At 47.2% G+C, this 15,861-nt stretch overlaps 1 protein-coding gene across 2 annotated transcripts in view; it reads left to right on the top strand.

The window, feature by feature from the left end:
- Mrpl13 (mitochondrial ribosomal protein L13) overlaps nt 1-5,217 on the top strand; it is a 31,849-nt gene extending 26,632 nt beyond the window's left edge. For both annotated transcript variants that reach the window (XM_005381917.1, XM_013512839.1), the window contains exon 7: nt 4,968-5,217. In XM_005381917.1, coding sequence (XP_005381974.1) covers nt 4,968-4,989 — 22 coding nt within the window. In that variant the 3' untranslated portion in view covers nt 4,990-5,217. The remainder of the gene's footprint in view (nt 1-4,967) is intronic.
- The last annotated feature ends 10,644 nt before the right edge of the window (nt 5,218-15,861 follow it).

Genomic DNA, 15,861 nt, shown 5'->3' with positions numbered 1-15,861 from the left:
GTCAGACAGGTCGCTGCTGCAGAACACGTGCTGGGTATGAAAAGTACCACAGTCTAGAGGATGGAGTAAGAATCTTAGGTTAGCTGATTCCCGGAAGATTCATTAATCTCCCAAGTATATCCTAAGTACACATGTGAAAGCTTAAAACCACTACCTCTCTCAAAGGTCAAAAATATATATGTATAAAGAAATCTCTGGCATGTTATAGCTGTGCTATATATTATATGTCATGTATGTTACACGGCTATAAAACATCCCTCTGCTAGCAAATGCGTTCTTCTCCTCCCACCTGCTACTCTGTTCCCATCAGCTGCAGTAGGAGCAACACACCTGCCCAAATGTGTGTTGCATGAATGGATGCATGCATGAAATCATACCCTCTGTAAAAGAAATTAGCTTTCAATTCATAAAGTGTGGTTCATATCCATACTTTGCTCTTTGGTACCTAAAGCTTCCTTAATAACTGTAGCCAAAGTAGAAACTTTTCTTCTTAACAGTCTGTGTTCTAAATTCAACTGTACCTAATTTTGGATACGTTGTATTACGTGTCTGAGGAAAGATCGAGGTTAATTGTGTTTAAATACAGTCAACTTATACTTCTATCAAAAAGCAAATATCTGTAGTTTCCATCAAACAGCATAAAAGTTGATGGTTTTTAGCTTTCTGTAAGAGCATTTGAAATATCCAAAGATTCTACAGATTACTTTAGAGTACTGTTACTATTTACAAATATATTAAATTCATATATTTTATGTTAAAACTGTGTAATTTGCTACTTCCATTGGAACAAAGAGGGCAGATGAAGAACATGAATCCGCTTGTGGTCCCGGGCGGGAAGCTCAGCCAGCGGGCTCATGGAAGCATCCGCAGAGAGCAGAGAGCTGCTCTGAGCCCAGCACCTGGCCTTGAGGGTCTGTTAACCTCATGTCTAGGTTAGGCGATCTCAGCACAAAGAGGAGAGGTGTGAGCTGCGTAATCAGAGATCAACTGTGGTCAGGGCAGTGTTGCCATAAATGGGCCAGCACCTTTTAAAGAACCTAAATATGGTGACACGCACATGTTGGGAAAGCTGCAGTGTAGCTCTTTGATGATAAACTCTAAAGGAATTTCAGTATTGAGCCCTGTTGCTAACAGGTGTTACTGTATCAGAAAAGCAGCAACAGCCCGTCAGTAGCACCTTCGGGTCGCTAAGGAGCCAGGAGGGCAACCCTGTAGCGTGGGAGCCGCCACTGGCAGGAGGAAGCGTGCTGCCCGCTGCTGGTGTGGCCTCCACTGATCGCCGCCGCCTCTGCCCCGTGAGAGCCGTGTCAGGTCGGGGCCGATCCTGCGAAGCAGCGAGGCCTGAGTGCACTCACAATTGGCTTCCGCCAGAGTCCAGCGATTTTTGTGCCCAGCTGGGCTTTTTTTTTTTTTTTGTACCGGGAATCGAACTCAGGACCTTGCGCTTGCCAGACAGGCACTTACGCCTCTGAGCTATGTCCCCGGCCCTCCCCTCTGGGTTTAGGCAGCGCCAGAGCAGATAGCGCCTCCTGCCCTCCCTGTGTTATCGCAGGTTCCTCTCCGATGGAGGGGTGGGAAGAGCCATGAATGTGCTGGCCAGGGGAAGAGGGGCGTCCCTTACTGCCTCCAGTAGGACAGGCGGTTTCTAGCTCAAGTCCTGTGGCCCACAGCGCCCCGGCCTGGATCTGAAGAGGATCCTGGTTTTGTCGGCGCAGCAGGAGGGGAGGATGAGTTTGTGCGCGGTGGCATGGTCAGGGCCCTCCCCACACCAACAGGACACCTGGCCAGCGTCTGCTGTGTGTCGGGCCGTGCTGGCTGCGGGACTCGGCCATCGGGGGACCTGGTGGGCGACGGGTGTCCAGTGGGGTGAGGTGGTGCCCGCAAGCACTGTGGCCAGGGGGATCCCCGCCACTCCTCCTTTACGCATCCAGTACCAGCCACAGGGCACTCGCAGCCCCAGCTTTGGCATTGTAAGACGGGGTCAGTCGCAGTGGCTTTCTCAGAAAGCGGCCCCGAGGATAAGGTAGCGTGATTCACAGAGCCGTTGCGGTGCTTTGTGGCACCTGAGAAAACTCCCAACGCGTGCTGTTCACAAGGCAGAGCCAGGGCAATGGGAGGTGCAGCTGGGGGTGTGGGACGGAGTCGCGGGCCGTCCCGAGGAAGGGACATCGTGAGGAGCTCGCCAGGAGACACGGCCACTGGGTTGCATTGTGAAGGAGGAGTCGGGCTGGCCAGGCGGGAGAAGACAGACATATCCCCACAGAGGAAGCTGCAGAGCCCAAGCCCGGGCCGTGGAGGAGCAGCAAACGGCTGGAGGGGCTGAGATGCAGAAGGGTGAGCTGGGCCGTCAGGGAGTCCTGGGGTGCACCCTGGAGTGTCTGCACTTCACTGGAGCCGAGGGGCTGCTGCGCGGTCCTGATCGGGATATGAGCGGAGCTGTGCCGAGGTCTCCACGGAGCTCCAGCTGCCTCCCGTTCCCTCACACATGACGCACCAGCTCGGTCCTCTGTTTCCGGCGTGATGCACAGTGCAGCCTGGCCCTGGATCCCAGCAGTCAGTGCATGGGCGTCTTCGGGAGCCCTGGCCTCGCTCATCCTCCAGACCGTCTGCCCTGGCTGCTGCACATCACTTAGCGGCTCTGACAGCCCTCGGCCTCCAGCTCGTCCCTTCCTCCAGAAGGCTTTCTTCTCTAGACACAGGTGGGCTTCCTTAGTCCCCTGTGGTGGTTTGGGGTTTTGCAAGGGGAAGAGTGTAATACAGGATACATAATTTATAAGATTGTTTTATAACAACCACCCAAAGAGTCATATACAAAGAGGGCAGGACATCTGCCCACACACTAAAGACCAAAGAATCCAGCTGAGGGCCTGGATCCCATGATAATACCCTGAATGGTCTAACTGAAGACCTAGAGTTCATAACAACGCCCTGCATGAGTCCAGCTGGTGGCCAAGAGCCCATGACAGTATCTCATGCAGGCCTGTTTCACGGATCTGTGCTGGGAAGGCCCAGAGGTCAGTGGTGGAAGCTAGGAAGTCTGTGCCAGCGGGATGAGGGATCTGTGCTAGCAGGCTGAGGGATCTGCACTAGAGCCAGAAAGCGACACTCAAAGTATGAACCAGAGCTCTCCCAAAAACTACCACAGCCATCCTCACGAACAGTGAGGTCCGGAGCTCCTCTACGATGGGGAAAGCCGAGCTCCCATCAGGAAAGACAGTGCAACAAGCTTCTCCAGAAGACTGAGCAGTGCACCATCTTTCCCTCCGGAGCTGGAAAGCAATGCTCAAAGTGAGAACCAGAGCTCCTCTAAAGTGAACCGGAGCTATTCTCAGTGTCAGTAAGGTCCGGAGCTCCATTGGCCGTGAGAGCAGCCAAGTTCATCAGCAAAGCCAGCATGACAAGGTCCTCAGGAGAACCTACAGCTTCTTCCCCTCTATTCTGCCTCTTACGCAGCAACAACTCTCAGGTGGGCCTCACACACCTAGCACCACGCTGGTTCATTTCAGCTGGATATTCCAAGTTGACCAGCAGTTGTCAGTCCACTGCACCCCGCTTCCTCAAGGTCAGTGTCCACATGTGGCTGCACCCTTCACTCTCATGGCCAGTGCTGGACTCGGTCCCACGCAAAGGCAGCCTCCCCACTTTGCTTTGACCTGGAGCGGGAGCCTTCCCTGTAAAAATTCAATTGCCCAGAGCCAAACGGTACATTAGCTTCAATTTCTTTCCAGCGGCCCCGCCACCGCTGCCGTACAGTGACATGAACCAGCTGGACAGGGAACACAGCACTTCTTCCAGTGCCCTGGTGTCCTGTACCCAGGAGCCGCTTTGATCACTGGAGTCATGCAGCAAAGGTTAAAAGGCTGCGCTCAGAGCCGCCTGCAGACGCCACATCACATCATCGTTTCCCAGACCACGCTGAGGTTTTTACGTTGGGAAGATCTCAGGACAGCGACAGCGCCGTTTGCTCTTCTCATGGTTGTTGGTGGCAGATCCGGGGCAGCAGATCCGGCTGGCTTCCCGGACCAGGGCCTGCTCCACTGTTAACAATACACTGCTGAAAGTCGCAGTGCGGTTCTTTTCCTCAGCCAGTAGACGGGTGCTCTTAGCTGGGCTGTCTGGTATCTTGTGAGTATTCAGTGCAAAAAAACGTGCTGTAAGTGTGGACGGAACTAGATAAGTCATTTCAGGACAGCTTAATCACTTTTGAAAGGAACTCGAAGGATTAAATATTTCACAGCTATAGCCGTAGTGAGTACCTGATACTGTCAGTATACTATTGAGAGATAATAAGGCACTAAAACATTTTGCATTTAAAATTTTTTATTCTCATTTTGTCTGTTATGGTCCTTTCCTTCATTTTATTTAACACTTCCTTGAAATTTTTGTTTTAATTTGCTAAGGGAAGTGACTCTTAGATGTCATTACGTTCATGCCTGGGTTCACAAATCACTTCTGTCCACAATTCTGGTCACAAACTGAACCGAACGAGAAACCGAATCAGGTTTCCTCATAAGATCGACATCAAATCTAACCATTGAATTTGATTTGGTTCTTGTTCAGTTCAGATTTTAACCAAAATTAAAAAGAAAGAAAATTTGACTTTGTAAGGTCAATCTATACTTTGTATCAATTTTAAACTTAAAAAAGCACAGTAATTTTTTTCTGTGAGATGAAGTGTTCAAAATTAGAAGAGAGAAGGTGAATTTAACTTACTAGATGCATGTGTCTATAAGCACAAGGTGATCATACTTACACCTTCAGAAGGACTTCGGAATTTTCATGGAACTTGCATTTTGTTATGTTTTGGCCTTAGTATTTTGTACCAAATACTTACATAAAATGTTTGTAGAGGTTTCTCAGTGAAGAGTTACTTTTCCTTTTAAGTTGGAAAAATAATCTTCCTTCCTCAGCTAGGAGAAAATGAAATAATGGTTCATGAGAAATAAATGCTGATGTTTGTCTTTCAGACCTGAAGATTACCGGCTATAGGAGGATGGAAATTACAGAAAATAACGGTGGTGATGGCCGTGGCCACATCTTCCTGCTGAGTCTCACTCACCCAGGACGCAGCGAGAAAGGCGGCTGCTGCCGGTCACTGGCGACAGTTCCAGATGGACCAGGCCTTCCGCCAGATAACAGTGAAACATTTTATTTTATAGAAGTGTATCATTTATTTAAATGTTCTAAGTGATAATAATAAAACTGGTTAACTATGCAGTTTTGCATTTGTTAAAAACACACATGCTGATAAAACGTTACAATTACGAGTTGCAAACCAGTGCACATCCCTGTGGAGTTTCCCAGGTTCCTGTGAGCAGGCCCGCCTTCCCTTCTCCCCTCATTGGCTGTTTCATTTGCCTCCCATCCAGCCAAGCTTAGCGTTCCAGCTCCGTGTGGTAAGATGAGCTCTGGAGCACTTACAAACTGCTGTCAGATCTCTCTGGGTCCCACATAAGCTCTCGGTCTCCGAGGCAGAATAGCACAGTAGCGTCTGTGTGCCCCATCCAGCTCCCCTGCTTGCAGTGATGTCTGGGGCCTCCTGCACCACGCCCCTTCTCTCTCCTATCCCTACTCGATTGGAATGCAGGGGAAAATATCTCTAGCAAAATATCCTGTCTAGAAGTTAAGGTGCTGAACTACTGCATTTGCCTTTGATTTTATTGTGTTTTCTGCTCTTGCCCTGGCTAATTAAGGTGTGTGTTTCCAACCACCTTCCTCAGCATGGGGCAGCACACTGAGTCCTTTGATGCCGGGCACTGGGAAACAATAGTCACATACGCACCCGCTGGGCCCTCCAGTCTGTTTCGGAGCATGAGGAGCTTCGATGGACCTGTGAATGGGTGTGGCTGGGTATCTGAGGTGCTGGTGGAACCATAAGCTGTTGGTGTATAGTCCGTTTCTGTCTACTGTAACAGATCTCGAGAACGAGGTGCCCACAGATGAAAAAAACGAGAGAGACAGTTATGGATCAAGGGGCTTGCAGGCTCTCGGACTGAAGCCTCGATTACCATCCTCCTTAGCCTTTTATTGGGATACAAAAAAAAGCAGCAACAGGGCAAATGGGAGGAATAATTAACAGGATTAGTGAGGACAATACAACTGAATTATCACAGGAATGAGACGACTTCGTTAGCCATCCTGTTATCATTCAGCAAATCTCAGCAAAGCATTTAGTGCTGTCCCCGTGGCTCTCCACAGGGACACAGGTCCTGCTATCATTTCCTTTCCACCAATGCCTTTGCTAGACTTCCTCCAGAATTAAACAATCATGTGGCTTTATCAGGCCCGAAGTCCCAAATAGATAATACATTGAAAAATCAACTAAAGAATGTCCTTCTCCACAGTAAGCTATGATAGAATAAGTAGGACCATGGTGTAACAATGCCAGTGAGGCCAAACGAAGAGAACGAACTTGTGAAAACAAGGAGAATGCTTGCAGCAAGAGGATTCTTCATCCAAGAGTGGCATGGCAAAGACAGAAGCTGACGTGTATATTTCTCTACTATGTATGTCCATGGTGTGCAAATCAGCACTGATAAAGCACTCACACCAAAGTCAGAGTGGGCCTAAGTAATTTTGTACCAGGCAGCTGTGCTGCACTATAGGTTTATGACATGTAAATGTGAAAAGTAACTGCCCAGGTGAGCATGAGGCCCTAGGAGGAGCATTTGCCACCTTTGCTCTCCCGCCACTGTGCCCAGGTGCATTGCCCTGTGTGTTTTGTCCTGCTGTGTCCCAGCTGGCAGTATGACAAGGTTTTGTTTTGTTTTGTTTTTTGGTACTGGGAATTGAACTCAGGACCTTGTGCTTGCCAGGCAGGGGCTTACGCCACTGAGCTATATTTGGCCCATATGACAAGGTTTTGAAACAGGAGAAAATGTATTGTGATAGCTCTTGGGACCAATATGAGCACCTTGGAAACCTAGGCGACAACACTAGAAAGAATCGAGCACTTATATAACCCAAATAATCACCTGCTCTCGAGAGAACTGACACCCAGAAGGCACTGCAGTCATTGAAGATAGCTGCAAATGTCACTGTCATCCAGCCTCTTCTGGGTCCACACAGACCCCTGCGTCATGAGAGGGGGCACTTCAAACAGTAAGAGTTGGATTTCTGGTTTGGGCCAGTTCACGGAAATGAAAATCCAGACAATAGGCTACAGCCATCTTCCCATCATTCCATTGCACCCAAAAAGCCGTGACCACTTACATAGCTGGAAATTTCCCGTGGTGTGTGCAGGGCCATTCCTCGCTGCTCTTGTCAGAATAGCGCTGGGTGCGCCCTAGCATTCCTTCATTCATTAGAAATGTGTGACGTTGAGAACCGCGGTCGCCTCTCCCCAAAGTCAGCGTCACTCGCTCCCCAGCCCCAGCAGATCTGGCCTCAGGGGAGATGCTGTGTGAGCCCTCCACCGTGGTGGGGGACCTCCGACATGGGCCTGACAGCACTGGGCAGAGTGTTATCCTCAGCAGGCATTAGACCATCTCAGGGGTTCCATCAAGACTCAGCAGCAGGGCAAGATAAACCCAGCTTACAAGCAGGTCTTTACAGCCATCCTTTGCCCGGAGTTTCACTGCTCCAGCCAAATTCCTACTCTGAACTAAGACGACAACCAAGACCCGTGATGGATGAGATTCTAAATGTCTCTTGGTTTAGATGAACCGAGCCATGCACTGGTTCAGAGGCCTGAATTCGTGGTAACGAAGCGTTGCTGCCATCTTTAAAAGTCCTTGGAGGGTGGAGTTTTGTTTTACTTAAAAGATTTAATGTGAATGATGGAGGTTTTCCAGCAAACGCATGTAAGTTACTGCTACCAGATTCTGACTGCAGTTCCTGTCCTTTACTGATGACTCTTTCCAAGCCAGATCTAGACATTGTCACTATGCATGTTCCTCAGCTCGTTTCTGTGCTGCATTCACCGGTTTGTTTTTCTACCTTCTGGAGAAGAGGGTCAGCGGCACACTCCACCAAGAGCAACATTAAGTGTCCAGGTCTCCTGGCTACAAACCCTTCCGTGGAACAGGTAGCAGGGTCTAAATCTGCAAGGCCTAGCAGCCCCGGGAGGGATTTGGCTGCCAAATCCTACAGTATGGGGTTTGGATTGGATCAGACCCTGCTGAAGAAGGGAGGGATTTTCCAAGACAGACACTGAGGCTTCGCTTCAGCTTAAGTGCGAGCTCTTGCAGAGAAATGGTATTTCTCTTCCTCTGCCCAAAACACTGAACACCAGAGAACTGAGTAGTTTTGCAGCATTGCTGTCTCTCGGGGCTTCACCTCAGAAGGCTAACCCTGAGATGCATGACAGTCAAACAGGTGGTCTGCTCCACCTGAGGGCCAGCTTTTAGAAGGCTGCCTGCCCACAAGTGAGGGTGTGTTTTCCACACAAAGAGAGCACCAACAGGACCTCTGCAGAGACACTCATTTGAAACCTCCTTGATTTCAAACAAATCTTTACTTCAAGATTTAACTCTGCTTCCCCAACCCTTCCATTCCGAAGTTAATACCTGTTAAAGTCTGCGGTGTCTGGTTGAGGCGGGCCACCTGCACTTTATTGGCAATGTCACCAATGCCCAGCTCATCGGCCCACATAAATCACTGTGAATCAAGACTGCAAAATGATGATGCTTTTGGTGTCTCCTTTAGCAATCGCAAAACTAAAAGGAGTCTGGCTATTTAGAGGAAATTCGGAGTATAAAGCATCTGTCTTTACTTTTTGGCAAATGCACACAGTCCAAATAAAATATTTGTCTAGCTTGTTAGAAGAGCGTTACCAGACATTTTACTGTTTGTGTACTGCTACCAGCACGGTGTGTAGGCAAAGCCAGTAAATCATGGGGAAGGTGAATATGTGTATTCTTTAGAAAATCTGACCTGGAAGCCTACGCCTTGGAAGCAGTGGCTAAGCAGCCAGTTCACCAGTCTGTATTAACAGGGGACCAGCTGCTGGGTTTCACTGTCATTCAACCAACATTTATGTCCCAACCCTAGATGCTTAGAACAGTTTTTAAAGGGCTTGAGATCCATACTCCTGTATAAGTAAAACCGAGTTCCCTCCTGTCACAGAGCTACATCTGAGTGAAGAATGGCAGATAATAAACATATAAGCTAAATTAGATTAAGTTTGGAATACATCTTCAATTTATCCTCCCCTCTGAATCTGCCGTATCCAGCTTGTGAGTCATCTTAGCTACCTCCCTGTTTCTGTGGGTCAGAATCTGGCCATGGGGTAGGTGGGCTCTCTGAAGCCTACAGGCAAGGTGCTGGCCAGGAAGGGTGTAAGGGTTAACAGCAATTATCAATCTGCCTGGATAACAAGACTTCTAGAGAGGAGATTGGATCGTGGTCATGGTTTCTATCTAGATGCTCTCCCAGAGGCTCGTGCACGGATAGGTGGGGCTTTTGGGAGGTGACTGGATTTTGGAGGCATGATACTCACCAGCGATGAGCTTGTAGCTAAATATGGTGTTGGGAGATGAAGCCTGGCTCGAGGAAGTGGGTCCCTGGGGGCGTGGCCTGGAAGGGTCTATCTCCCTTCCTCTTTCCTTGATCGCTGTCTGCTTCTTGCCTGCCCTGCCATAGACTGTTTCTCCTCGGTGATGCCAGGCCATCCCGCCTTGGAGCCCACTGACTATGGACTAAACCTCTACAAACTGTGAGCCAAACTAAACCTCTCCTCCTTTAAGTTGTGGGTGTCCTCTTGGGCTCTTCGTGCTCTCTGTTTCCTGGCTGCCATAGTGAGCAGCTTTCCTTCCGCCATGCCCTTCCACCACGCTGTTTCTGCCTGGGAGCCAGGAAAACCTGGACTAAAATCTCAGAATCCACGATCCAGTGTGAATATTTCTCCTCTACCTTGTATGTGTTGGTTACTTAATCCCGAGGTGGAAAGGTGACTCAGCAAAGTGCTTGATGGAGTGTTGTAAGAGTCCATGATCAGGTCCATTCTTGTGCTGGTGGAATTCATTTCCCACTCTTTATAGCACTGAGGGTCTCATTTCCTTGCTGGCCTCAGGTGGAGGCTCTTGCAGGTTGTCTGTTGGAGAATGCAGCCTGGAGAAGAAAGCAACCTGGTCACACAGGCCTTCCCACCTAACCACTCGCTTCGTGCCAGTGAGGAGGCTAGAAAGGACCTCTAGCAAAATGAGGGCTTTGACAGTGAATAGTGGAACCACATCCAGTCCATCACCAAGCCAGACACAGGCCCTGCCCACACTGCAGGGGAGGAGACCAGGCTGCCGGTCACCTCCTCACCACACAACTACCTCGGGATCAAATGTCTAAGACTTCTACTTGGCCAACCTCTTCTTCTTGCCCCAGGCAAGGTAGTGAGAGTGTCTAACCACAGACTGTGGACCACTTGCCTGCTTGCCCTCTTCTGCATTAATGGTCTGATACGAATATGAAAAATAAATTCATAGATTCATTGCTTCCACACATGAATTATATTACATATTTACATGTGGCCCAAGACAATTCCTCTCCGCTCAGGTGGCCCAGGCAGGCCGGAAGTGTGGACGCCCATGGGAGATGGCCACGCCCACATCAACATCTCTGTGCCTGAGCGTTTTTACAGCACTCAAAATGCCACCACTTCCCCCTCTTAATGATTTTTTTTCTTCATCCCGCTTTGTGGTCAGCTGCCCTTCCCCATTGCCTTGCTCCTTTTTGCTCCTTTTGAAATTAATGCAAAGAGTGAGAAATCCTTAGTTTCTCCATTAGGTTTTCCTTTTTCTTTCTCTCTTAGATTCCCTCAGGCTTTCTCGATTTTTATTTTGCGTTACTCTGTGTTTGCAGTGCACGATGGTCATGTTCCTCTTGGGGGTCGTTGCATGTAGATAACTCATCTTTGTTCTTCTTGCCTCCCCTTTCTCTCCCCTTCCACCCTCCCCCCCATCTCTTGGTCCCGTCCCCTTTTGAGAAACATCTACCTTCCCACTTCCTGTTAGCTGTCTTTTATTTTGCTCTTTATTTATATTTTGGGTTTCTCACACAAAAGAAACCATGCAATATTTAAACTCGTGTGTCCGGTTTATTTCACTTAACATGATGGTCTCAAGGTGCCTCCATTTTCCTACAAATGCCTCCCTTTTATCCTTCTTTATGGCAGAGTAATACTCTATTTTATATTAAATAAGACATTTTCATTCCATTTATCTGTTGATGGACATATAGGCCACTTCCAAGGTTTAGCTATCATGATTGTGCTGCTACAAACTTGAAGATTTTAAATGATTTCCATATTTCCCACTTATCTCAGAGTAAAAGCCATGTTTACACAACAGCCTACAGTCCAATATATATCTAGCCTAGTCATGGCTCTGAGTCTATCTCCTGCAATGCTCTCTCTGCTCTGTCCACATAGTGCCACTGACTCCCTGATGAGGATCCTCCCCTCATAGGCCCACAGTCTTCCTCAGCATCCTCCCTCATGGCTCCCTCCTTTGACTCCTTCAAGTCCTGGCTCAAATGTTATGTCCTCCAAAGCCTGCTGTCCACGTCGCTAAAAATGACAGCCCACCCCCTTTCACTGCACCAGCTGCTTACATTTACTTCCCATAGTGCCTGCGTCTTTCTTCTGTACATTACCACTTACTTCCTAGGCTTCTTGTCTGTATTCTGCCACTCCCTCTAGAATACAAGCTCAGAATGGTTAGAGGTTTTCGTGTGTCCCGTTTGGCCATGTACTCCAAGTTCCTAAAGCAGGCCAGGAATACATTTCACTTCACCCCTGCAGCATAGCGCCAATGTACACAATAACTTGCAAATGCCTTCTGACTTGTCTTTAAGACTTGAATGTCTACACCCTTGATACAGAGCCCTTCTGCTCACCTGTGGCATCAGCCAGAGCTCTGCTGGGCTATCCCGAGGAGAGACTCATCTCTGCTGCCTGAACTGTCTCCCATTTACGCAGAGACCCCTGTGCTCTGCCTCAGAGGACTCCCATACTAAGGTGGCACCCCCCCATATCAATACAGCACCCCTCATACCAAGATGGCACGCAAGGTTAGATGCTAGTACCTTAGAGATCACAGCTCAACCAGATGGGTCCAGGAGTCAGAGGGAAAGCTTCAGCCTCCAATCCAGGGGAACAATTCTGTAAAAACACTCCTCACTTCCCAGAGGTCATAGTGGGGCTGAATCCCACTGCCTCTAGCACCGCCCCTGACCAAGTATCTGATGTTGGCTTGTCTGTGTTCCATCTCAACAGCTCTGTTCCCTCACTGCGACACCTTTGGACCACCTCCCAAGTAAACTTCCTGCACAAACATTCCCGTTTTATATTCCATCTTTTGGAGAACCCAAGCTGAGGCACGCTGTAGGCCATCCTTGCATTGAAGTCAGGCATAGCATCTTATTACTCCCAAAGCAAAATGCAGATTCTTTATCACCTGGTGTAAAATCCCTACACTGTAGCAAGGCTGCTAACACTGAGTTTTCCCTAATCCCACCTCTCCACCCTCATCTCTATCCACTCCTAAATTTGACTTCACATTCCCATTCTTCTTTAACATTGGTAATTCCCAATCACATCCTCATTCTTCTGGGTTTTTTTTTTCGTACTTGGAAAAATTCCCTCAGCTCTGCCCTACCTCCCCTGTCTCCACCATGTCTCACTCACCTGTTGTTATTGATGGTCCTTAGGTGTTTATTTGCCCTTTCTGTCTCTGATGCCTGTATATGCATGTGTGCTAGCCAGCCCCTTACTGTGTTATGATTACATATTCTTACAGGGACAGGTTAGGCTTATTGAGAGCAAATCAATGGGTCTGGGTCTATGTGAGTGTCCCCAGCCCTCAGCACAGTTCCTGACTCATGGAAACATTGAAAAGAATGCTCGGCACGTTTTAGGTCCATAATAAACACTTGCTGCATGAGCGGTGACAGCTTTATTAGCCACGGTAATGCCAGCTAATATAACACATACACAGTTCTGGGCTGTTATGCATTCCAAGTTTATTCTTTGTTCATGTCACAATACACTGAGTTGTTCCTGACCAGTCACTGGCCTTCCCCAAAGTCATCTGGAAGACCAGCTCCTGCCACGTTAGGGCTCCAGCCTCCTTACGACCTTGGTGCCCTCTGCATCCGATGTCAAATGGGACGGCAGCAGGTGGAGGACACTGCACTCCTTCACTTCCTGACTCCAAAGCCAACTCTGCCTTTTGCAGGAGAGAACATGTCACAGAGCCACACTGAGGAGGCTGGGAAATGCGAACTGCTTTGGACTCCACTGTAACTAACCAGCCTCAGCCACAGCAGCCAGTGTGAATTTCACCGTGACCTGCACATGAGTGACTCTTTGCTAATACCTGAGCTGTGGAGATGAGAAGTCTGACTTCAATGAGTTAAGGGAGGAATGCCTAGACAGCAGCTCCAAGCTAATATAAAGGGGTGATCAAACTACATGATGAATGTTTATATTAAAAAGTAATTTACTACATGAAAGACACATTGCTGCTATTACCTCTCAAAATCCTCCCTCTCACTTTCAGCCTACTCATCCCATTGTTCTTGCCCCTTTCTGAAGCAGTTCTGGAAGTCCTCCTTCATGAGTTTCTTCATGAGGTGCGATCAAAAATTTAGTGAATGCTGCTATCAAGTGCCATGCAACAGAAAGGTAGGCTCATACAAGCATTATCATGTATCTTTGTCTACCTTATTCACTGTGTGACTTCTGGCTCTTCCCCAAAGTCAAAATGACCATGAAAAGTCAGCATTTTTAATTAATTCAGGACCTCGAGGCAGCTATGGCAGTGTGACTAAAACACTCCTGAAAGAAGTCTTCCAGAGCTGCTTCCCCAGATGGCAAGAATGAAGGGATCAGTGTGTTCAAAGTGAGGTGCACTGCACGTGGTGGCACACAGCTGTAATCCCAGCACTCAGGAGACTGAGGCAGAAAGGTCTTTGTGAGTTCAAGGCCAGTCTATGCTACATAAGTGAGTTCAAGGACAGCCTAAACTGCATAGTGAGACCCTGTCTCAAAAAGACAAAAAAAAACAAAGGTGAGGCAGAAATATTTTGAGGGGGATTCACCCCCATGTGTCTTTTACTGTGATAATTCTAGAATTTAAATATCCACCATATTTTTTTATCACATCTCATAGGTGCTTGATGAGTGACAAAGCAGGCAATTGCTTCCAAGATTGCTGGACACTACCAGCTTTGATAGGCGTAGCATCAACACTGTTTAGGGGGTTAATGTTCAGATGCAGAGCTGGAACACAAGCTGCAGTCTTCCTGGTGACCAGAACTGTCCTTGTGCAGCTATCTAGTCATGTGACAACAGAAACTATCAGCCCATTTCCACACTGCCAAGCCTCTGGGTGAGTGCTGTGCTCATGGTCACTTCTGTCACTTCTCGTCTTCGAACACTGTCTTTGGCTGCGCAAGTGTAGGTTGAGCTCCTTTAGAAAGCACCCATACACAGGAATGACGGTAGCAGTTCCAAGGATGGTAGCAATTTCATGGAAAGAAAGGCAAACTCCTCTCAAACACCAGCAACCTGTTACTGACATGTGCACAGTCAGCTGCTGAACTGTATCCATTTTTCTTTTGTTGGTACCAAGAGCAGAACTCATGACCTTGCACTTGCCAGGCAGGCTCTGCACCACCGAGCTGTATCCCCAGCCCTGTATCCATTTTTTTGCTTTTCTTTTGCTCGGTCCCCAGAGCTGTGGCTCTGCTGGTGATAAGACGAAGTCCCCTGGGGAGAGGAATCAGAGACAGACCTGTGGCGCCACTCCAGGGATCACAGCAGGCCGCCCGGGGTGACATCTCCTGGTGGTGTCCAAATCTGATAACAGGAATATTTGTGGAAAGAACTTTTATTTGTGAAATTCAATCCTTCCTGCCTCCCAACTCCTGAGTTCAAAGACCTAAGAGAATGTGCGTATGAAAAAGGACAGGTAAAGTAAAAATACATGAGTTTGCAGAAAACCAAATTCTCTTTCAAACATCTACTCAGAAATAAAGCACATTTGAACCCTAATGCTTTCTCATAGGGAAAGCTCAGCTGATGTTAATGACTTTATGACATAGTTTTAGAGAATAGTCAGGGAGACATTTGATCAGGTTTCATAGAATTTGGGCCTGGGAATAAGACAGTGAAAAATAAAGATAAATGTCTTCAGTAATTATACTTCTCTTTTCTGATTTATTCATTATGATTGTTTCGTTACTATTCAGAATTCATTCTGGATCTTAAAAATATTTCTACTGCTCTGGGTCTCATTATAACTCTTCTTTGAAGTTAGGTTAGTACAAATAGACTTTGCTGATTGGTCATGGATTTTTTTAATCAATAAAATAAAATGAAATTAAACGAAGAAACAAAACCAACATGGTTACTCATGTCAGCATATGTTTTTTATTGCATAGTTAGGTACCAAGAAAAACTGAACCATTAGTAGCATTTGTTTACTTATAAATGCTACCAAAATAAGAGAATCATTATACCACTCCTAGTAGTAACATTTCACTGCTTTGATTATGCTTTTCAAATGATCATTGGCTACCATGCTTCTAAAATATTTAGACTATTAGAATATGAGCTACAGTATTAAAATATGCACATTATAGAATATTCACTTATTCCCTATCATTGGTTCTGATGATGATATTAAAAAGTTAATAGGTTATTTTACAGAGCAGAATTTTATTCTAAAATCTCACACCATTTTACAGTAACATCTTGAGCTTCTGAAAGCATACACTAGCTGCAAAGTATTTTTAAACAGCATAGAAATATTAATGGTAAGTGAAATGAAGGATTTGAAAAATCAAAGTTCCTGCAATCCAGAACTCAGGAGGCAACCCCTGTGAAGCATTTGGAATTTATCCATCTCAATTTACAAGATGGAG

Source organism: Chinchilla lanigera, unplaced genomic scaffold, assembly GCF_000276665.1.
Source record: "Chinchilla lanigera isolate Chin_1 unplaced genomic scaffold, ChiLan1.0 scaffold00016, whole genome shotgun sequence".
NCBI classification, from domain to species: Eukaryota; Metazoa; Chordata; class Mammalia; order Rodentia; family Chinchillidae; genus Chinchilla; species Chinchilla lanigera.
Note: the sequence above shows the minus strand (reverse complement) of the source record. Positions and strands in the feature narration are given on the sequence as shown.